The 24,592-nt window shown below is 42.7% G+C and overlaps 1 protein-coding gene across 1 annotated transcript in view; it reads right to left on the bottom strand.

Annotated features, from left to right (window-relative positions):
- The window catches only part of AFF3 (ALF transcription elongation factor 3), a 339,879-nt gene that overhangs the window by 88,272 nt on the left and 227,015 nt on the right, over positions 1–24,592 (bottom strand). The window contains exons 8-9 of the mRNA XM_075082988.1: positions 15,292–15,343; positions 630–670 (exon numbers count right to left, since the gene is read on the bottom strand). Of these exons, the coding sequence (XP_074939089.1) occupies positions 630–670; positions 15,292–15,343 (93 nt within the window). The remainder of the gene's footprint in view (positions 1–629; positions 671–15,291; positions 15,344–24,592) is intronic.

Raw genomic sequence — 24,592 nt, 5'->3', positions numbered from 1 at the left:
TCGGGCAAGTTTCCCATTGAAATTAATGGATTTTTGCTTGAAAAAGAGCTGAGTAAAACCTGAACACTGTCGAAGGATTTGCTCCCTGCTTATCTGCCTGGAGCACTGCTGCAGTTCCAGAAGAACTGAAAAAATGAATTAAATTCCTCCCAAATACCAATCCTTCAAAACTTAAGGGGTAAAAAAGGGCATTGTTTTTGTGCATAAAACGTACAGAGAATCTCATCAAAGTAAGAGTAATTCCCAGGGAAAGGATCTGGAAAAAGTCAGAAGAGAGCATATCGGAATAAATGAAGTACTTATTGCTGAAAAATGAGCTCAGATATATCTCAGCAAACTCTAAAGCTCAGAATTTACTGCATCATTCATGCCTTCTCCAGTAAGTTTCTTATCTCTCGTTTGGTATCACAACAAGGGATTCTGCATACTCTGTATGAAATACAAGACGACTGTGATTTTTGCAGTAATAACCTCTACACATGCATGACAAATCCAAGCATGCAAAATGTTTAACATCCCAGTTCACAGATACTTTGGGGACAAAATCCGATTATGAGTTATATGCCACAATAAATAGGGCTCAACGTTTCATAAAGCAATTTATAGTTCATAAAAATGACAAAATGTACCTGTCAGATAGAACGCGGAGAGAAGATCTCTGTGCTGCCTGCTGGAAGAAAGGGCAGAGATGTTTATTTTATATTCTGACTTGAAAGTTACGAGCACAATCAACACTTTAAAAAATGCGTTACACACATTTTTGTCACGTGTCCAAAATGTTAAAGTACGAGCAAAGTAGCAGAGAGTCTATAGTCAAATGGACATTCCAGCCTAGTAAATGTAAGAACACTTTGTTAAGTACGCCATAAACCAGAAGATTGTCAAAGCACTGCACGGTATTTGAGGTCTGAACTACTCTATTTAGATGATTTTTTTCTGCGGGTCCCTGAAAACTCAGCAGGGCTCGGTTCTCTGCCTTCCCCTCTCCCCGCTTCCACACTCCCACTCCCTCTCCTTTACCATTAGTCTCCTCCCATTCTTCCACAGAAACAATCATCACATATTTGGTTCCTTTTGCGATGAAGCCCGTAGCTATAATTATAAATTTTGCAAATCTTGCCAGAGCTGCTGCAGACTTTTCATGAGCGCTGCCATGTTAATCTGCTGGCAACTTTTGACTACACAGTACAGGATTGACCTGTTGCTGGTTTGCTTCTCAGTTTTTGCTTAGTACAACTCTTTGGATGGGGTGGGGAAGCATGGTGCTTGTTCTTGTGTTAACCAGCAGTTCTGGGAATAGAAATCGTAGCCTCTCAAGTTTAATAGGGCTCCCAAGCCTATCCCTGAGCTAGTTTGCCACTTTATTATTATTATTCTTTCCCCTCCTTCAATCACTTCAAGTGGTGTGATTCATGGCTTCGGCACAGTAACCAGCTGCTAAGCAAAGGTGAAATCCATAATGTTTTGAAAATCTACTTTAAAGCCTCCATTCTATTTGGAACTGCTGAGAGTGTCCCCTTCCCAGCTGTACCTGTCCAGGCTGTGCCTCACCTGGCACAGGAAGGACACAAAGCTAAACAGTATGAAGAGTCAAGGGGTAGGGAATTAAAAGTTGATTTTCTCTCTGCAGGTATCAATAATTATGTTTTTGAAACCATTTTCCCTGGCTTCTCAGGCTGCTGGGGGCTGCATCCCTATGACTGAACAAGCCACACAGCTTGCAGGCATCCCGCTTAGCACTGGGGAGCATGGCGGTAACCCTTCTGGTTGGTTAGTCAAAGTGCTGCTGACAGGCTGCAAAGAAAAACTTGATAAAACCTGACTTGCAGCTGCAGTTACGGAGCATTTCACAGAAAGGTGTGAAAAGATCCCGAGTGGATCCCTGCAGATCTGACAGGAGTGCAGAAATGCTTTGGGAAGGGTTTCTACTTGATTTTGGCAGCACGATTTCTGCTCAGGGAACTTTCTGGAATAACTTGGGGCTCCTGGATTCCCTGAGGAGAAGTAGTTTGCTCTGTATCACATATCAAATCGTCAGGAGGCAAAGGCTATGCCGCATCCCCTTTGGCTGGCATGGATCACAAGAGGGGTTTTTCCTTAGCATTGACTTTCTGCAGTGGGAGTGTGCCCATGGTATGAACATGCTGGTTTTAGTGTTAGAAAAATAATATGGGGAGTCTGATATTTTTCACTGTCTCCTGTAGGTCATCCTATTTGCACGCATTTTGGATACAACCCTGTCCACGCCATCCACACCACTGAGTACAGTGCAGGCCTTAATGGGAGCAGCCGTTCTCCAGTTCAGTGGGCTGGTACCATTTTTACTCTCTCCTCTGCAAAGGGCTCATTACAACAATTTCATCCCACTTCTTGTATGCAAATGCAGGAGAGGCCCAAAATGTAGGTCTTATAGCTTAATCTCTTCTTTAATTCCCTGGGCCAATGCAAGTTCATCTCATCCCACACCTAACCGCCGTCACTAGCAGGAAGCTATGTCCATTTTGAGTTTCAAGCTGGGCAGCTTTGATGCTGACCCCTGTGCTGTGTTATGCCTTTGCCTACAAAACTCAGGAACGTCCTCTCACTATCAGCACCCTTTTCCATGGCCAAGTGTGTAGACACCATTCAGGTCACCTCTTCTTCTCTCCAGCCAGCAGCCAGGCCTAGTCATTCCCTCACAAGCAGCCACTACGTGGCAGTGCTAAACAGCACTTTTAATGTTTCCCACTCTTGGCTCAGGCCACCACAGGTGCTCATGCGGTTGTACAGTGGAACAGGTTGGAAACCAATCCAGCTGAAAAATAACATTTTTTCCTTCTTTTTTTACTTTTACTTTTTACCCAGGTTATTTGCAAACTGGATCTCTCTCTGAGCGGCTTCCCCAGGGAGAGGGTGTCGCATCGCAGGGTGCGCTGTGAGAATGGGAACAGGACTGTGCGGAAAGCGTGCAGTAGAAAGCCTTGCTGCTGAGATAAGGGCATGTCTGCCAGTGAGGTTGCTTTCACCTGACATGGCTCTCACTCCCTCTGGGGAGCTGCAGAGCACTTCTGGAGCAAGGTACGTGATGGCTGCCATAGGCAGAGTGCACTCAAGAAGATGGGCTGCTCTGTAGCCACAGGCCTCATGTACCTTACAGAGATCTCAAGAAAGAAAACATGGACTTTAGTGACACTAAAAGCCCCTAACATGGGGATGTGGGGTGCATATCCCTCTTGTATTTCCCTAAAATCACTGATTTTGAGAAAAGGAGAACCGCTGGATACTTTATCTTCCAGTCTCGGTGAAAGCTCCCCTGGGGAGGGAAGAGGAGAGGATTCTCATCAGTGCTAACCAGGCCAGGCCATGTGGCGTGGGACTGCAGCTTCAAGTGCCAGTCTTCACTTCCCGTCTTGGTACATCCAGTCGTTAACAGCTTTGAAAAGGTGATCCCTTCTGGGCAAGAAAGTCGGTTCAGATGACAGGCAGGGCAGCAGAGAGAAATGTGCTAATGCTTTTCAGTGAGATCATTCTACTTTTTCAATTAGCTTCTCATTTTAAGTCCTGTAATAAATGTCCTTCTTCACCAGGATGCAATGCAGATTGCATGGGGCACCTCACTCTCTTCTTGGTGGTCACATATTCTATAAATGAGACTATTGATTTCTTGCTTACACAGTTTGAAAATACAACCGTGTTTGACTGCATATTTGTGTCACCCCCTGAGTTGGTAATGGCCCCATTTCTAAATGATGGGGGAATAAGATCCAGTTGCAAGTTTACTCTTCCTCCCTGGAGAAACAGATCTATTGCCTGCAATGAAAGGCAGTTAGCAACTATCCGGCAATTTTAATTCTAGCCTATATTGCTCCCCTCTCCTGGAGAAAGTGAGCTGCGGTAATTAAAAGTAGTTAGCAGTTCCCTAGCAAGTATAAATACTTGCAGCCACTAATTGCAGTCTGCTCTCTTGTTCCCCTGTTAGAGGATTGGGCTGCTCAACTTTGGGGGAAATGTCTGCCCTTGCTTCTCGCGAACAGCTTTTTGTGACCCCATTCAAAACCATTCATGAATCCCCATGGAGGGTCATGACCCATAGTTTGAGAAACTCCTGGCTAGGGAAACAGCTTTCTGTGATTTATTATGTTTCTAATATGCTGGTATTATCTATGTAACAATGTAAGCAAAAGGGTGGTACTTAGTATCATATACTGCCTGCATGACTATTTTTTTAATAGCTTGATTTTGATTGTGCTATTTAATTTGCATTTTATTTTACATCGTTAACAACTTTGCTGAGGCCAACTCATCATCCATCAAGAAAGATAAGGATACGTTCTACAGTCTTTATTATTCCTGGAAGTGACTATGCTGGTTACAGAAATTGGGGATAAGAAATAATTTTGAAGTTTGATGTTGCTGACAGAATGTAAAGATCTCCAAGACTTACCACTGAAAACTGTTTTATGGGAAGCTTGATATTCTCTTGGTAAGTGATTGAGTTATACTTCAATGTGTTCACCAGTAATGAGTATAATCCTGAATTTTCAGTTCTTAGAATCAGTGGGGTTACTGATGGAGGAAGGTTTTCCTCTATAGGAACACGGATGCTGGAAGCCAACCTACCACATATTAACTTCAATGCTGAGTAGGAAGCAGGGAAGGAAAAAAAAAATCACTTAGATGACTCAGGCACTTGAGCTTGAGAAACCAGCCACAGTAAATGAGATTAATTACTCTTTTCACTACATCAAGAGTGGTAGATTACAGGATACTGGCTGGTTAGACTTCTTTGTCCCCCACCTGAGTTGGTTATAGATACATTTAGGGCAGAGTTTCATTGATCTGCCTATAGTTCATTAATCATTCATGAAAGATTCTAGCTGTACCCCAAGACTAGTGGGACAAAACAAGTTTTCAGCCAGCAGAAATTATGTTCAGGTTCTCAGTCTCAAGAAATTGCATCTCCTTTCTCTGTCCTTTACTGCAATGAGCCAGAGCTTGGGAACATAATCAGCAGATATTCAGGTTTCAGTGTGTGTGAAATGAGCTACCAAAATTACTTGAAGTGTCACAAGTTGCAATCTGTTGTTGAAGGGAAATCAAAGAGGAAATTAAATACTTTCATTGTAATTGGGACTGAGCAGTGAGCTAGTTCATTGTAATTGGGACTGAGCAGTGAGCAGAACGGGTTGAATACAGCTATTGAGCTGGAGATACAGGAGTGTTAAGAGTGGCCCCCAGAAATACCTCTTTTTTTTTTCTTTTCTTTTCTTTTTTAATCGGGTTGGAGCGGAATTGCTTCATAAACTGCTGGGCTTGCAGGCATTTTTGGATAAGAAGCAAATGAGAAGCACAGCGGAACATTCTGCTGGGCTTGAAAGAGTGTCTTGGAGGCGCTGCAGGCTGACTGTCGATACATTTTCATATACCTCAACCGTGGCATGCTTTGGCAAATAAAAGCCAATAAATTGACCGTTGGCAGATTCAGACATTTTGTTTTCCATTTTTCCTGTCCTGCGGATTAATCACTGTTCTCACAAGAGAGCTCAGTTACAGCAATTGTATGGAGTTGGAGTTACAGCAGTTATACCAGAGACTTCACTGAGATGGTGCAGGTGTACACAAGGTGAGAACGTGAACTATTTCTCCAGCGACAGTGTAACAATGTGTACTACCTGTGCACGAGTAAATTGCATTGCTTCCAGAGCATCTTGTTTGTCTTCCTCGGGTGGTAGGTGTTGCCCTGGAACTGCAAAGTGAACCATCTACGCTTTGAGTGAGTCCCATATTAGCAACCCCCCAGACTGCTGTATGTCACCCCATAGTGGACTGCAGTTAGCAAGCTGTAGATGCACTTTTCCGAACCAGGGTTAAGGAAAGATGTCATTACTATATACTGCCATTTGGGAACCAGATCAGAACAAATACTTCTATATCTTCTTTCTCGTTTCACTCTTCATATGTCTTCCATGTTGATTCTGTTTTAATTTCCTAAGGTTTTGTTTGTTTTTAGCTTAAATGCAGTTTATTCCTAAACTAGTGATGCCAGGAAGAAAATTTTGTGAAGGGCACAACCTGACTGCACACCTTAACTGGGGCCATAGGACTCTCCAGAGCTTTTTTCCTGCCTCAGATCTGGGAGCCATTGTGGACCTAGACCAAGAATTCTGGATACAACCTTTTACGGTGAACCCACTTCAGTCCAACCACACACATAGTTGTTTGACCTTCCATGTTAAGATGTGAGTTTAGTCCAACTCTGTTTACAGGCACCTTCTTGTGCTGGAAGTTACACCTTTGCCTGTGAGATGGAGCTGCCTTCCAGCCTCCCAGCTCTGCTCTCTGAGCAGGTGTTTATAGACTGGGACCAAGCCAGCCACCAGCCCCAGTTCATTGTGTGGATATCTTTCACTCCAAGGCATGTTTTCCGAAGGTGTTAGGCATCCTTCTCCCTCGTCTTGAAACCCTCTTCAGTTTTCAGCATTCTCCTTGAAGACTGTTGCAATGATGCTCTCATCAGGGCTCAAAACAGAGGTAATGAAATCCTCTTGCACCTACAGATTTGCCCTGTTAAATGCCCGCGAGTGTCTTGTGGCCACAAAAAGTTGCCCAAGGAACTCAGGTCAGGCAATTTATCATAAGTGATTCCTAACGTGCCTTCTATCACTGCATTATTCTGTACTCCTCGCTGTTCCTAGGGGCTTTGTTTGAGGATTGCTTTCCAGTGTGGATTTCTGAGGGATTTAAAATCACTTGTAAACTGCAGCCTAAGTGTTTCTCTGTAAATTTGCAATATAGCTGTGTGAATGTGATTTTCACTGTCTAGTTGATATTTATTTAAGATTTACAGGCTGTAAGTCTTAAAAGGGTCTCCCTTCCTTCCCCTTTTGGAGTTGGTTATCATCAGAGCCACATCTTTTAAGAAACTATAAAACCCTTTCTGGATTTCATGATTTTTGCAGGCCTTTCAACACCTCGGTGTTCATTTTTCACCCTGGAGTTTTATTATTATATTTCTGGCATACATTGTTCTTTCTCCTCTGCTTTGTCCATTAATCCTTATTAATCTTCAGGGGCAGCACAGTCTAGTGACTTGAACATGGCACCTGGGAGTGAAAGACCCAAGTGCTAATCCTGGCTTTGCAGCTGACTTGCCATGTGGCTTCAAACAAGCCACATCTCAGTCTGTCTCCTTGTCAATTCTACAGAGATAATAATTCTTGCTTAGCTCTACCTAAATACCTCTCAGGGGCTTTGTATTAAGTAGTTAATACTTGTTAGGTGATTTGGATCTCCAAATTACTGTATAATCAACATGGGTATTAACCATACAGAGAATTCTATATATCTGTAAATGTTGAGTCTTCTGTCCTGCATCTGTTCAAATTTCTCCTACAGCCTGGCCCCAACAACCACACAGGGTTTCAGCGCAGATGAGTTAACTTTAATCTTTTTCAGTGGAGATGAGCAGAAGGAAAGTCCTTGGTACTTTACTTTAATAAAATTATTAATTTTCAATGACACTGGAGAAAGGTCTCAGTCATTGCAAGTGAAGCAGCAGTCACCTTGGGAAACCTTCTTTGTCTCCACAGAAGTAGTCTCCTTATCCAGGAAAAGGTAACTTGGTTGAACTGCTGCTTACACTTAGGATATCGCAGGCTGAAAATGTCAGTGTTGTGCCACAGGCTTTACAAGATTTACTGGGAAGTCTGAAAGCTCAGAAATTAAAGTAGAATTCTTCTGGAAGTCCATATATGTGAAAATAGGGGAAACACAAGCCTGAATTCCCAAAATGGTGGTAACTCTGCCCAGTGAGGTGCTATGTCAATCGGCTATGATGCATTTGCTACTACCCAAGTATTTGCTTGGATTGTGCTAGGAAATAAAAAAGATGGGGATAACATCCTAAGTTGATCGAAATCAGTGGCTAAACTCCTGCTGACTTCAGAGGAGAGAGATTTCATCCGAGGTGCAGAAGAAATTGTAGTAATGATTCCGCAGTCCCTTTTTCTTAAATACTAATTTTGATGGATTGGCTGCTGACTCTTTTCGCTTATTTCTCATTGTGTTCTAACATAGCTACTACTCCCTTTATAATGCCCTTTTTTCTCAATGTGTTTTCTTTATTAATTTCTTTTTTATTCCCTTAATCCCTTTCCCTTTCCATGTTCCTTTTGTTTTCTGACATGGTCTCAGCTGCCTCTTTCTCTGCTTCTGCTGTCATCCATCTCTGTGCACCCCATCTCCTTCACACAGCTCCTCATGCTGACACCACCCCAGCCTGAGCTGAATGGCCAAGAGGAGCAAAGTGAGCTTGGTCTTCTGCCTTGCAGAGGGCAACAGGCATCTCCTAGAGAGGCTGGGAGGCTGTGTTGGGGAGTGTGTGTGCATGAGTGTGTCCACTGACACATGTGTGAGAGACACAAGCAGAGTCCCTACAGCATTCCTCACTGCCTTCTGCTTCCTTTGCACAGGGAAAACCTGGGCTGATACTAAAACCACACAAGTTGAGAAGGATAGACAGGTACAGCAACATAAAAATAATGGAGCAGGATAAGCTAGCATGTGCCCTTTGAGCTCCTGAATGTGTTGGGGGTATGTTCTCCTCTTACAGCCTGTAATAGCTGCAATATTACAAACGACAATAATTTGTGCTCTAAATTATTTGTGACTGCTTGTTATTTAACCGTTCTCTTACAGGCACACTAGAATGAATTTGCCTGAAGGCAAACAGATGCTTCGTGGCCACGCTTGAGTGAGGCTAAGGCTCAGGTGCAGTGGCTGGCTTCAGTGAGGGCTCTCTGCGGCAGGAGGAGCGGCGCATGGGGCTGAAGGGCTCATGTGAGGCAGGGACAAGGGAAAGCCAGTCTGGAGATGTGGAGCCTAATTCTTTATGCCCCAGATTAGCTGTCACTGCTGAATTGATTACATCAGTATATGTTCCCATGCCAGTCAAAACAGATGTTCGTACAGTAGTTCCAGTTGCAAGGGGAAAAAAACTAGCCCAAGATTTCAAGATGATGGAGTTAAGGAGGTTACAGTAGACAGAGAAACTGTTAGGCTTGGAAAAGGCAATACCAGTGGAAAAGGGCAGGCTTTGGAGATTTACTAGCGCTAAAACTTAGCTTAGTCATGGCATCCACATTAAGAGACAAGGAAGATGCCCGTGTATTTTATTTTCCAGTCTATTTTTAGAGGAGCATTGAGATCAGAGTGCCATGTTTGAACTTCCCCAAATTTTGTGCATGTCCAAGAGCCAGGCTGATCTCCAACCTTTTTCAGTGTCATTCATGGTGGTAGCATTCAAATTTAGAGCTTGATCCTGCCTGCCAGTGAATGACAGGCATTGAATCTGATTTTGTAAGATAGGCAGTGATGTGAGCCAAGTTTGGCAGGACAAGACTAAGCTCTTATTTTGTTTCATCTGACAGTTTCAGTGAGGCAATCTTGGTCTTCTTGTCATGCCTTGTGGAAATGCAAATTTAGATGTCACAGAGATTTTAAAATCAGAGCTGGCAAACCACAAAAAAATCCTGGCTCAGCTGGCTTAAATCTTACTCTCGATTTTAGTTAAGTTGGATACCAAAAGGATTGCTTCTCTAATACATAGGGAATAATGGACTTACCCAAGTTAAGTAAGGCTGTTACAGTGGCTATTCCTCCAGTCTAAGAACACACTCACATTATAGTGGCAGAGGGCTGAGCAGAGCATTTGGATTAAGTACAAAACCACCTGAGGTTCCAGCCATTCCTTAACCCAAAACTTAATTTTTCCGCTTTTACTTATCTCTGCTTTGTGCAGTTTTGGTTGCAGTCAGACACGCACGTGGCTAGACTTCATGAAAGTTTCCTGTGCTCAGTGGAGTGAGAAACTTCTCATCAGAAAGATTTTTTTTTTCCCAAGTTTATCAGGGCCTTTTTTGAGAGAGAAATTCATTTGCAGTGATGAGGCAGGCTCTGTGCTTGTTTTTCCGGGGCTGAGTGTTCTCATCTCTTTTTTCACTCATTTTCCCTTCTGATCAAGCATCAAGTATTACACTGATGGAGAGGTGAATAAAAAGGAGCGCAATACTAAAATGACTTAATGTGGTTAAAATATTTGGACATGGCGTATGTGAACGCAATTAGCACTGCCTAAAAATAGTTCTAATGATGAAGACAGCTATGCGGTGGCATGTTATAATTTGCCCAATATAACTCTTTTTCCTAGATGTACCTGACTGTGTGTTCTGCTTGGCTGATCTTTGACTTCAGAAAGTGCCATCCTAACAGAGGAGGTCTTACGGAAAGAAAGCTTGTAGTTGTTTTGCCCCTTTTTCAATTTGTTTAAATATTCATTACAGATGGCTTCAAATTAGCTGGAATATTACATTTCATACGCAGAGGTAGTGCTTATAAAGGCTCTACTAAATATTATCCCTCCTGGAAGAAGGTAGACACATGACCATTCATTTAATGAGAATTTTTATCTTTTTGTTGTCGGTCCATATGCAGAAGTGAGAGGGAAAAGTCCTACACATTATTAAAAAGATTGTCTTTACATACGTTATTTCTTATGTGTTTCTGGCTACCATTAAAGAAATGAAACATGATTTTATCACTTAAAAAATAAATAATTTCCTAATGCTATTGATGTAGGGACATGGCCACACTGATTGCCATGGACTTTTGTCCTGTTGCAAAAACAGGATGGATTTGGCTGGTCCTAAATACTTACACTGCAGACAGTCCTGCCGGGAAGATGCATTTCCAGTGCTGAGCCCTGGCATCCCTCAGCACATACGTGATGGGGATGAAATGTAGGCACGTATGTCCCCACCGGAGCTGTGGGTGCAACTTGAATTAGCATCAAGTTTTCTGGTTCAGCCATGGCGAGGGTGATGCTGAAGCATGGACAGGTTCCCCAGGGCCAGCTGCCCACCATGGCTGTCCCCAGGCTGTCGTGGGTGGGGGGCAGCCCGGGGACCTGTGGGAGGGTGTTGGGCTGGGTGGGCTGCTATTGCCCTGTGGGGCTTTGGTTGGTGAGCCAGACCAGGCTGTCAAGACTTGTATTTTATCACACTGAAGCTGTTTTTTGTGAACTTTGTTGAGGCTGCTCTTCCCCCGAGGTCTTCCGTGAAGGGACACTGCCTTCTGTTTGTCTTGGCTTGCCTGTGGAGGGGCCGGTCTTGCTCACATCGCTCAGACCCTGCAGGGCCAGCCTGTCCCCGTCCCTTCTTAAGGAGGGCAGCCACTTGCAGGCAAGCGCTGCCTTCCCTCTTCCCTTGATGCAGGGCACTTGAGCAAAATTAATGACCCCGAGTGGATTGTTCACTGCCTCCCTGTGCACTGCGTGGAGGGTGTCTTTAGCCCCCGCATTTACCTGCTGCTGCGGGGGGATAGTCATACGACTATTTAAAACAACAAAAAGAAAAAGAAGTACTAAAGTTGGATCTTCCCTTTCGAGATACAGCAGGGGCTAGAGTGCAGAGCCATGTCTCTGGGAGTGTGTTCTGATTGCTTCTTCAACTTCTGTTTATACAATTTTACAAAATTTTGGCAGGAATCAAGAGCACATACCAGGGTGTTGGCTTTTATGAATCCCATGGGATGTGAAAGTCAAGCTGACTGGATGAACTTTGGTTACATATTCCAGACAAGCACAATGACTCTATTTATTCAGACTTGGCAGCCAGAATGCAGATTGACTCTGTGGGTAATAAATTTTCACAGCCACAAAACTTCAGCGGCAACCAACCTGAGCCCGCGCAGAAAAAATGCATACAAGGAAGCAGACTTGGGTAGCAAAAATATGTTAGATTATTATTCCATGTATGCGTACCAGTCAGTTAATTTATTTGGCTATTGATTGACATGAATTGCACGAATGATGCCAGGGATCTTTTTCCCCTTAAAGGAACTACTTTCTATTACAAAATTTTCATATTGTAAAAGGACAAGTAGGGGGGCAAAAAGAGAATTGTTCCTATTACAATTGACAATCTCCTTTTAATATTTCACCCAAGACTGATTTAAGTTATCCAGTGACCTCTACGGAGAAGAGCAGGGTATTATAATGGGGACTGTTTCATGTGCTATGCCACACTTCAAGGAACCAAAAGGCAATAACCACTACAATTCAGTACTCCGAACAATCTTAAGTACAATTTTGACATCTTCATGCTACAAAGCTTCAGATGCTTTCTGGGAGAGATGAGGATGAAATTATTACTCTCTGTGTTATAAATCAAAATGAATTGGCTCTTTAACTTGCAGATTTATGTTAACTACCTTGGTATCTGTTAATTGCATGCTCTTCAGATATTGATTGGGGATTAAAAAGTATATTTTCTTCAATCTGTGTGATGTAAAATATGCCAACAGGAAATTTTCCCTCTGCATATTAGATCCTATGATCACTGCCTGTAAAATTAAAATGATCAGTTTAAATGGATAAACTATGCTCATTAAAGAGGAAAAATACATTTATGTAATTAAAATTAAGAGACTAATATGTGTGGATAATGTAATTACTGTGGGCGAACACACACTCAGCTCAAACCCAGCCTCTTTTGCCTCTCCTGGGTCTGTGAATCTTGCTACCTTAATTGCTGACGCAGAGGGAAGGGTTGGGAATGCCTTCCTCACTGCTGGTCTTGAAGCACTTAATCATGTCTCTGTCTTGCATTTGGTCTCTCTCATCCATGGCTCACGTTCCCTGGGTCAGTCACAGCTCTCCAAATACCAGCCCTGGGAGTGCAGGACAGCACCTGTCCTCCTTTGCACTGCTTCACAAACTTTCCGTTTGCTGCTTGGCCATTTCAGATGCAAATGCAAAATCTCCTCTGAAGTTTTCAAAGTTTTTCCCCTGAACTTCCCTGTTTAGAAATTAGCAAAATGAAAAGCTTCCTGGTTCCTGTACAGCTCACCTTCAGCTCTTCAAGAAATTGGACTACTTAGATGAGTCTGGGTGCTCAAAGGTTAATTAATAAAGGTTAAGAAATATCTGGGAATCACTCATGTACTGTTCCTACCCCTTCATCTTTGATTTCTTTCTTTCCTGTTCCCGAGCTCAGGAGGAGATCTGAGATTAAAGAGCCTTAGAATTAGGAAATAAAAGAAAATGGATTCTTCCACTGACATTTAGACACAGATCCATGTTGTAATCTGGGCATTTTTTGACAGCGGTGGTCCGTGTTACTCTTTTTTTGGGCCTATTTCCTGCTAGGTCGATGGAAACTTAGTGTTTTGTTTATCCAGCAAGCATACTTATTTAGGATTGTTCAATAAGCAAACCTGTAGGTCTCAGCTGAGGTTCTGCAAAGCATTTCATATAGCAGGACCTAGCCTGTGCCTCTACGAGATATTTATCTGTACAGTCAAGTTAGAAGAAAATGTGTCTAGGAAAGGGGACCAAGTCACAAAGTAATTGCCAAAGGCTGCTCGTGCTAGAGCCTGTGATGATTAGAAGTGAGTACTGGGATCTCAGCTCTGCTCTTTGCTGCGTGGGTGGCAAACTCTGTCCTGGCTTTGCAGAGCTTCTTAAGCACTGAGGCAAAAGACCAGGCTGTATCAGCTGTACATTAAAGCTCTGGTTACTGAGCAAAGACATTGCGTAGCACACATAATACTGAGCAATCCAAGCGCATGCAAGATGTTATAGTTGTAAGTGGTAGCACTAAACTGAAGGTGCCACGTGTGCATGCCCGAACAGCAGTCCTTTTCCACAGTCCCTTCTCCACCTAAACCTACTTATGTTCTTTTCTCTCCTGCACCATAAACACTGTCATGAGTCCTTCTCTGCTTGCTAGGAAGCAAACCAGAATTCCAGCTCTGTGGCTCTGCCAGCCTGTTCCACGCTGACATCCATTATGCAGGATCCCATCTCCCTTCCTACCCAAATGACAAGCCACCTCTCCTGACCACTGGCTCCCCCCTCCCCTGCCACCCTCGCTGCAAGCACCACGGCATCTTGAAGTGCTATTGATATTCTTCAGACAGCCCTTCTGTCCCTCACTTTACTTTGCCCTATGCTGTCTATATGTGCTGTATTTTGAACTATCTAGACAAGCAGGAAGAGTAATTAAATGTGAAGTGTTTCAGGATGAAATCATTAAACAAAAAGAAATTGCATAAATATGTAAATAATTGAATCTATGTGCTGAATCTTCTTAAGACCAAGAAGCTTTTCTCAAAATAGAGGAAACCATGGTTTAGTACAAATATTAAAAAGTTTTGATTTACCTGTTGTATGGAATATATATTGTAAAATAGAGACTTCTCATAACAAAAGCTAAAGAAAACCCTGGAAGAGCTTCATACCTACATACCTAGAATTATTTGTCTAAGATCCTGAACTTCAGAAGTCTAGATAGCTCCAGTTACCTTTGACTGAAATAATCACATTTGAAACCCATGTTATATCCAGGTCTGGAATTATCTGTGAGATGCAACCAGGGACAGTACTGCCCTCGTATGCTCTGGTGAAGGCATGGGACATGCATTTTAGTGCAAGAAGGAATGGAAGTGGCTCTTGCCCTCTCATCCCCAATGAAATCACCCACGCCAGTATACTGAGAAGGAGACAGCATGACAGCATGGCATAGCAGTGCTTGGCACTGAGGCACTTGGCCGGCCATGGGAAAGGCACAATCTAGCCCTATTCTAGTGAGTACTTAATTATTTGGACAAAATATTTTAAGGAAAAATTGGGGACACCCCCCCCCAACAAAACCCATCTCTCCTGACACATGAAAAACTCTGGCTGACGTATCTGCACCCAGTCAGGTAGTTTGGGGTCATTAGAACACAGGCAATTGCCCTAAGTTACGGAGTGAACCAAACACACATCCAAGGCTTTCTCTCAGCTCTCCTTTGGCTTCTTAGCACACATGGGCCATGCAGAGACAGGACCAAGAGTGCTCAGAGGAGTGGCTCTAGGCAGGTAAGAGGTAAGCAGCCCGGCGGCTTATCCCTGGGGCCAGCTCATGATTGCAAGATCTGGCCTGAACCCTTAATCCAGAATTCCTGTTTCTCCCCTCCTTGGCCGCTCTTTAAAACAAAACAAAACCAAATCAGAAGGAGACTGATACAAAAACCTTCTGGGTCGCATCAAGGTAATAAATCAAGAGCACTGCAGACCGTTCCCCACCAATCCAGCAGTTAGCACACGCGGGCTGGCTCTGAGCAGCAACATCTGTTACTCTCGTTACAGTACTGCCATGTATTTTGATAACCTTTATGTATGTTTTGAAAAAGCATTAGCAAAATATTTGCAGTAGCTCAGTCTCAACATGAAACGTGCTACAAGTGACATGTTAGTTGTCTGGTTCTTACCTGGTCATTCTCTTCTTCGTCGCTGCTTAACTTGAGGTCATCTTCTAGCATCCTGGAAAGCAAGCAGTAGAATAAATTATAATTTACCAAAATGATTTAGGACTGATGTTTTCTCTGAGCTACTTTAAACATTTAATAATTCAAATAGAAAGAAAATATATTTTATCCCAGTAACTCTGTAGATGTGACACTTTATAATTTTTTCTTATCCAGTTGCTATCAACTAACTTCTTAATTCATTTCCTACTATTACTGCCTAAGGGAAAATGTTTACTAGAGCAATAATGGATTTTGCAAAGATTCTTGTTATTACAATCACTGACAAACAATTTTTATATGCTGAAAACAAAATTTTTGATGCTGACAGGTCAGTAGTCTCTCTGAAAGGAAAATTTTGCTCCATTGGCTTTGAGCTTACAAAACAGAAGTAGATATTTACACTGGCAGTACTGATGCACAAAATAAGCTTCGGTGATGTTTCCCAAAGGCCATTTTTACTTTATTGCATGTTTGATATAAAATTGACATTGACTGAAACAATTAAAACTAAAATATATTGTCTCAGTGCACAAGAGTATCCTCAAGGATTTCACTGTCATATAAAGATAGAAAATAATGCTTCTTTTCTAATGGGGATTTCATCCTCCCTTCCCATATCCTCTCTCAACTTGCTTAAACTGGCTCACAAAGAAGAGGAGTTTGTTTTTACCTCCATGCATTTTTTTTACAAGCTAGGGTTAAGTAACCAGCAGTTAAAGGAGCTGAAGAGGTGCAAAGATTTCCCCCAGTGCTTGAAAGGTCTTCAAGAATGGGGCCTATTTTTAAAAAAACGCCTCTGTAATAATAATAATAATTCAGAAAGTTGCTAATTTTTCTTGCGTTGTGGGAAAAGAGAATCTGTAATTTTGTCTTGACTCCAGAAGAAAGCTTGGTGAGCAATTCAGACACATCCTGTGATGTGGGTGGTCCCTGGAGTGTAAATATCTCAAGAAGACATACGTAGTAATTTCAAACCACCTCCCTGCACTTGTGCCTAGATCTTCCAAGAGCGTGCCTGAAAAGCGTGACTTTTACATGGGCGACATGGTGTGCCGTGTCTTACAAGAGCACTGAGTCTAACCATCCTCTCCTCAGCTCCTTACTATGCACACAGTCCCTGCCTGTTGCTGCCGGCACAGCTGCTTCCCTATTTCCATGCGGCACCTTTTGGGGAGCGTAGGTGTATAAGAACAGGACTGGGGGTCAGAGCAGAAAATCCTACTAGTTCTTCTCTTAAAGACTCTCATCTTGCTTTTTTCCCCACATTTCCTTCTACTTGTGCCAAGATTTTTCCTCTGTGAAACCAACATATCAAATTCAGCAAAATCTCTTTGCAGTGCAGACACCTCAAATATATAGGACACCCGTTGAGTTAGAGGGACTTGACAATCTCGCAGCAAGACTTGCCGATGTTTTATCTAGAAATATGTCCACAGGCAGGAAAAAGCTTGCTTTGCCATCTCCCGAGTCAGCAAAAACTCCAGTGGCCGTATCAATGCAGCCACCAGCCAAGATAACAAGCCCTGCTGAGAAGTTGGCGAATGAGACAGGTATGAATGACATGGCATATAGTTCCTAGGAGCTAAAATATGTCAGAGAGGCAAAGCTTCCTGTAAATATTGCAAGATCCATGTTGGCTTTGGATCCCACCACTTACAGGGACTCAAACAATCTTAAAATTGCTCATTGTTTTAAATTAGATCAGTTTAAGGCATCTCTGAGAAAACAGTGCTTGAAGACAGAAAGCTCAGATCTGGGATTGGGCACTGTGTAATTAAATGTGGCAAAATCTGCACTGATAGTGATTTAACCAGAGAGAGATGCGCTTATTTTGTGAAAAGCAGAGCACCCAGGGTGTTGCTGCCTGCTCTCCCTTGACTTTGAGTGTGTGAATTTCTGCTAGTGAGGTGGCAGTTAAGTACATTATTTAAGATTTAGCAATTTAGCTCTTCTCTTAAATGGAAGTTGGAAAAACAAAAGCATATAATGAAATGGTCTAGGTAGCTCTATGTATTTATTAGCATTCTGGCTTTTTGTATCAACATCAAAAAAATGTGTATCATGAGCCTGTGATCAGAAGAAACTATGATGCTTCAAAGCCTTCAGGTCATGTGGAGGTGTGAGTGGAGCTAAGGTGAGACAGCAGGAGTGCAAGCAGGAACCATCCACACAAAAGGAACAAGAAACCACAGTGCTGGCCCATCAACCTCTCCTCGCTTGTATGTTTTAGACTGGCTTTATTTTCCTGGTCTGTTTCTCATTTCAGAAGCACTGCTCTCCAAGAAAAGCACTGTCTGCCCAGGGCTCATGGCCCCTTTTGGAACTACCATCAGCACACAAACAATCTCCTAATGCTGGGTACAGGAAAAAACAGGTCATCATAAAATGCTTGCTTGCTTGCTTGCCTGTTTTCCGTAGAGTGGGATCTGACTTGCCTGATCCATGTATTTGTCACAAGGATGTATCAGGTTAAGACAGCTTGCCAATGTAGAGGTCTACCTTGTAAAGGCAGGTATAACGTCCATGCCTAAAAGTCTTCAATGGTTCCCAGACTGCTTTCACTGTCAGGTGAGGCCCTCAGCCCTGCTCTGCAAAGCTACATCCAGAGCAGGACATACTGTCACCAGTGACTTCAGCTTCATCTGCCAGCAGTCCTGGAGAGGGAGGCTGCTTGGACATGAGGCTGCTCTCACAGCCCAGCCTGAAGTACACTCTGGGTGAGGAGGAGGAGGTATTTGTGTTATAGGGACCCCAGTTTGCGGTGTCTTAAAGAAGCTAGATCGATTTTGGCTATGGATGCTTTTGAGGAATACTTCTCATCAACAACTCATTTCCACCATGACAGCAATGGCAGTTAAAAGAAAATGTCCATAACTGGATCAGCAGAGCCCACTTGAAGAGAGGGAGAACAGAAGAGAAGAAAAATACTTTAAGCTCACAAGAGGCATTACATTAATTTGTAATTTATCCGAGAAGTACTTTGGCACAGATTCAGCAGAGAATGAACTTTGGTACACCGTACGTTAGCCAAGCACTTCAGATCATGTTTAAATCAGCCCCTGCTCAGGATGGAATTTCTTTACATATTCTGGCAAACTAGTACAAGGATGGACAGACAAACACATAGAAGCTCTTGTGCAGACACAGCCTTTTCAACACAGCCTATCTATAGGTATTTTGTACAACGCCTTTTTCAGAATATAGAAAATCCAAGCCAGTAAGTGACTTAATCCATGGGCTTTAAGATTTTTTCAAAATGGACTAGGCTTTGATGTGCTCAGGCACTGGTAAAAAGAGAATTAAATATAACTTTGTAAACAAAAGCTAGAAAAATTAAGTGGTACTCAAAGCAGCTCTGTAAAAGACACACCACCACTTAGGGCTTCGGCACTTGAAAAGAGTGCACACAGTCAGGAAGTCACTTTGTGTAACCTAATTACATATTTTTAGTGAAACCTCTGTGAGGTCGTGGAGGCAGCGAGGGGTGGGAAGCTCAGGCGGGAGCACTCACTGCACTCTAATTAACGCATTTGTTCCTTTCTCCGCAAAGAACCTGACAGGTAGAGACATAATGAAAGGAAATAAGGATGAGTTTGGGATATTGAGAAATGCCTCAGCAAGCCAGCTCGTTTCTTTCTCCAGTAACCAAGTAAGGGTTTGCAGCCTCAGGTGCTGGGTCACTCAGTTACAGTGGGAAAGGAGAGGGGTGAGGGGTTACTTACATGCAATGGAAAATAGACAGGAAGTCTTCTAGAGGGCATCGATATCCAACATCTGCCGATTTCAATGTGACTGTGTGTCCAAATCTTCTACATAGCTTATCTGAAAGCCTGACCAGTACTGTGTCCAGTTTTGGGCCCCCCAGTTTAAGAAGAATGTGGAACTGCTTGAGCAAGTCCAGCAGAGAGCTACCAAGATGATCAGGGGGCTGGAGCATCTCCCTTATGAGGAAAGGCTGAGAGTCTTGGGTTTGTTCAGCCTGGAGAAGAGAAGACTGAGGGGGGATCTTATCAATACTTATAAATATCTAAAGGGTGGGTGTCAGGATGATGGGACTAGGCTCTTTTCAATAGTGCCCAACGACAGGCCAAGGGGCAACGGGCACAAGTTGGAACAGAGGAAGTTCCACCTCAACACGAGGAAAAAATTCTTCCCTGTGAGGGTGCCAGAGCAGTGGCACAGGCTGCCCAGGGAGGCTGTGGAGTCCCTTCCCTGGAGACATTCAAAACCCACCTGGATGCGTTCCTGTGCCCCCTGCTCTGGGTGTGCCTGCTCAAGCAGGGGGGTTGGACAAGATGATCTCCAGAGGTCCCTTCCAACCCCTGCCGTTCTGTGATTCTGTGATCTGGGTGCTGCTCACTGCATTTGTTCAGTAGGCTACTGGGGTGGGTGACCATGTGGGGCACTGCAGAGGGACCCTGTGGAACTCCTGTTCATCCCAGCATGTCAAAGGGCCAGGAGGTGCTCCTGGTCAAAAGTACCTGGGGTTTGGGATGGGAGGCCATTGCAGGCTGCCTGGGAACCACCTTGCTCAAAGGGAATGGGCAAGTCAAGACTTGCAGCTTCACTGTTTTTTCTGTCTCTCTTTTTTCCTGATTTGTTGTTGCTGGAAAGTCATGTCCCAAGCAAGGATTATCTTCAGCTCCAGCCAGAGTCCAGGAAGTAACATCAAAGTAAAGCCAGGGCCCAGGTCAATGATTTTGGGGTTTGAAAGAGCTGGAGGAGAAATTGCTGCTAGGGAAGGAGATGTCGATGGTGCAGTGTGTGTGGGAGGTGGTCTTCAACAGCAAGCTGGGAATCAGTTGCAACTTTTAATGGCTGTAGCCAGTCTGAGACCCTTCCAGTGTAGCCCTACTTAGGACGATATCTATTTTCTTCCAGGGTAAAGACAGAGCCCCACCTGGGAATTATCCTTCACCTCTGCTGGTGCACATGGAAGAAGCAGCAGGCATCACAATCTGCATTTTACTTTAACCTCTGATACATTTCACATTCCTTGGCCTAATGAATTCCTTCCTTCCCCCTTGCAAATTACTTACTGAGGCATAAAACTCTCAAAAAATGCCTCTGTGGTTTTGTTTTGTGATTAGGGAGATTCCCTTTTGGTGCATAAATCAAAGGACAAGAGAAGAGGCCCTGAAGATTTTCAGGAGAGGTTCATGATAATTTTGATAATTAGAACAAAAAAAAATCGAGATGGGAGATGAAAAATATTGATAGTAATTAAATCATTAAGAATAATGCTTTAGGAGAGAACATGCCAATAGTTTGCAAGCCTGGGGCACAAATATATGTATGTTGCAATTGTCATTTAAATACATTCAGAAGTCACCATCTTTGCAATTTGTGAAAGATCTCATGAATGTGTTAATCTGATCAAGTATATTGTTCCATTCTAATGCTAGGCAGCATCTCAGTCAGAATACTGTGTTTATTATGGACTTTTGTGATTTCTGCTCATTATGTAGGAAAGAAACTTCAGTAGTGGAAAAATACTTTGATATTAGCTGAAGAGGAACCCCACAAAGCAAAGAGTTGTGATGAAATATGAAAATCAGATAACTAAGTGCTCATTTGAGTTTATGCCACCACAATGTTTCATCTGAATGAGACTGTTTTTGGAAAATTATCTTATTTTTTAATGCACAATATTGACATTTTATTTTCTTTCCCATAAATGCATAGTGACCTTTCAAGAACTGGACATTAGTTTCAATATTACCAGAAACCCAGAAAGAAAATAGTTATTATTCTAAGAAGCAGTATGCTAGAGGGCTCCCAGACTGGCTCCAGATGTTTAAAGTCACAACTGATGCGCTGATACAGGAGAAGAAAAATATTGCTTCATGTTGGAGGGGGAAAAAAAAAATAACCCAAACCTTCCTGGAGGCACAACACTGTGCAAGGCCTTTAACTCTTGTTCCCAGCAAAATGAGAGAGAACACCAGGTGGGAATCTGCCTTTCCTATCCAGACAGTGCCCTTATGTTACTGGGATTATTTCAGCAACGAGTGCTCACGTACATAATGACTTAAGCTCCAGTAAGACAATTGTACCTTTGATTTCTGGCTGCCTTTCGTTGCTTTCTAAAAGAGAAATGCAAAGAAAAATATGCTGGTAAGAAGAATGAAGAATACATAAGAAATGTTTCCTTCCTTAAAAAAAAAAAAATATATATATATAAAGAAGGAGGAAACTAATGCTATTGCTATTACCTTGGTTACTTGCACATAACAGATGCTAGTTGTATTTGCCACTTACCTACAGCCAAAACAGGCATTTCTAATAGCTTTGTTTACTAATCCTAAATATTGGAGTAGCTGTTTTTATACAGTAGTAATTTTTAATTAATTAGATTGATTGCTGAAATTATTTTTCACTTTAGTGCTATAACTGATGCAGATGGTTCACTTTAAAAGAGCTCATGCATTTATATTATCTGAAAAGTGTAGTATTTATTGGTGTTTTATATGAAATAAAGTCAAAAGCTTATGTATTGAGGTAAACAACTAGATCAAGAGGATATTTTACAAATGCTGTAATAGAGCTTTCAACAGGCTTCTAAGACCTCTGCAAGCACTGCTTGCAGCATCTAAAATTCACTCTGAATATATGATATTTAAGTTGTAAAAACCCCTCAACAAACAGTTTGTGCAAGTTCTGCTACACAGAAACATGTAGGAAAACATGATTATATAGAATACCATCAAATCTAATTAAAAACAGAGGGAGAAGGCCAGTAAAATCAGGCTGGTGAAATATTAATGTACTTAATGCTGGAATGAAGCATATATATCAATGTGAAATTTAATTCCAGAGTGTAGAATTTAAATGCCTGAAAAACGGACTCAGTCTATAGAAATAGAATTAGCAATTCCAATAAAAAATAGATGCTCTGAAGGAAAAGTTTTCTGTCCTTGGCTTGAATCCATTTAGGATGGTCTAAACCACTCTCCAAAACCATTTAAGCCGGCTAAATGCTCTGCTAAATTCCCATTATACTGACGGTCTCATTAGAAATGCAAGGCAGTCCTCTCTGAGTGATCCAGCCATCACTCTCTTCTACAAGCAGAAGTTGAAATAAGGTTTCCACTGCAGCAGCTGCCCCAGTGAATGACTGTGTTTGCCCCGGTGATGTTTCCCGCCTTTGAAGAATATGCAATTGAATCGTACCCTGAATTTTCTAACTCCTTGGCAGGGTGGCAAGTAAGTGCCCCACAGTCCGCAGCGCTTCCTGACAACGACGTTTGGGCAGAAGGACCCAGAGCACCTCCTTAAAAATGGGAGAAATGCTTCAGAAAAGCAGGGGAACAAACTCGTGTGAGTTCACTCCCTGAGCAAGGCAGCCAATACTCAGTACATGAATACAATGCATGAATATTCAGAGAGAGGGAAGAGTGATGAGCGACGTATGGGCAGCTCACGCCTAAGCACCTGCCTGAGTAGTCCAATCACTCTGAGGACTTACCAAAGTTTCATGGTTAATCATGCTCTGTGTGACAGGAGGAAACACATTTGAGGAATAAAAGTTTTGAATGTACTGCTCGAAATTTTCCAATCCATTTCTTGCCTCCCTGCCCTTGCTCCCCCGAGGCTCTCTAGGTGTGATTAGCAGTTATTTACTGACTCTCTCCCTCTGATTTCCTTGCAATTGCTGATGCTCCCATCTACAAAATATTCATTTCAAATGTGAAATGAAATAAGGGTGCATGAACCGCACTACCTCCTTGTGTGTCAGCCGTTGTGGCAGAAATCTTGGGGAATTTAATGTGTCTGAGACAGAACTGCCACTGCGAAGTCTCCCCGCTGAAGGTGCAGCATCTGATTTTGTACTTGGTGATTATGTCCTTACAAATAGCCTCTTTCTGCCTAATCCCCAGCATTATAAGCATCAGTCCTCACGCTGGAGTCATCATCCCACACATTTTTATTCTCGTGCTCCCTTGCAGATGACAGCAGTCATCTGTATAACGCTGACCATTCATTTAGCAACATTCATACCTGAGGCTGCAGTGGTGTTTATCCCTGTCTCACTGGTCGGGCAGGGGAAATGAGATTGTTTAGGCTAGAGGTTCTCAAACTTCCCTGCGCTGAAATGAGAAGTGTCTTCTATCATCAAAGCGGTGGTGAAAGCAGCAGCTACATGTCCCTGTGTGATGCCCTGGGCCCTGCCCTGCACACCAGAGGCTCACACCATCTCTCTGTGCCGGGGCATCCTGTGGGCGCTGACTCCCAGCTGCCTGCTCACTTCCATCTCTCAAGCATTTTCAGAGTTGCAGCTTCCCAGGGTAGAGTCCCCACTTAAAAACGGAGTCAGGAGGACGTTCTGGGATACGCAACTTTGTCTTGGCTTCTTTCAAGTCTCCTTTGTTTACGTGAGGCTGAATTATTAAATGATTCAGACTATTTGATAACCTGCTCCATCCTCACTCTTTCCTCCTCTGTCATCCCTCACAAAGTTTTACCATCAGTGAATATAATTTCCTACCATGCCCTAGTTGCCAGCTCCTGACAGAATGAAATAATTTGTGGTTGATAATAATTGCTATTTCTTCCCTTGAAAGTAAAACATTGAACACAAATAATTATGGTCTTACCCTTCAGATCCTTAGTGGTGTTAAAAGACCCCTGTTTGGGCTCCCCCCAAACTTTGTGTGCAGTATGAGGTGCCAGATGACCTGTCCTTAAAACTTAAACTTTCTTCCTTGGCCTTTTGGCATATTGCACAGCATTGGCTGTCTCCTGGGGTTTACCCCACATTTCAAGGTACATCACAAATGACCCTCAGATTTTGCTAGCCAGTGGCCTTCATGGCTATATGGTAGCATGGAAGATCTGAGGCTTACGGATACTTGTATCTAGGGTAACTGAGTTGAAATATTTTATTGTCTCTAGACACTGTTCAGCTTCCTGCCTGTCTACTAGGCACCCTGCTTTTTCTCATATAAAAAAAATATTTATTGACTCTAATATTATTAACAGCTTTAATATTTCTAGCTAACAAAGGGGTATTGCTAGAATTTCTTTAGTGTTGTGGTTCCTTATATACCTTAAAAAAAACCCTCATTCTCATTGTCCTTGAACTTTCCTCTGGTATCCTCCACTCTTTTATCCTTTAGTATTTTAAAATTTCTCTTTTAGATTGATTATCTTCCCCTTTCATGTTACATGCATTTTATATTTCATCTCTATTGCACAGATTGCTTTTTCGTTTCTAATTGCTACTTTGCTTCACCACTGAAGCTGAGCAAGCTTTCAGCAA

This window comes from Phalacrocorax aristotelis, chromosome 1 (genome assembly GCF_949628215.1).
Source record: "Phalacrocorax aristotelis chromosome 1, bGulAri2.1, whole genome shotgun sequence".
Taxonomy (NCBI): Eukaryota; Metazoa; Chordata; class Aves; order Suliformes; family Phalacrocoracidae; genus Phalacrocorax; species Phalacrocorax aristotelis.
This window is presented reverse-complemented; position numbering and strand designations above follow the sequence as displayed.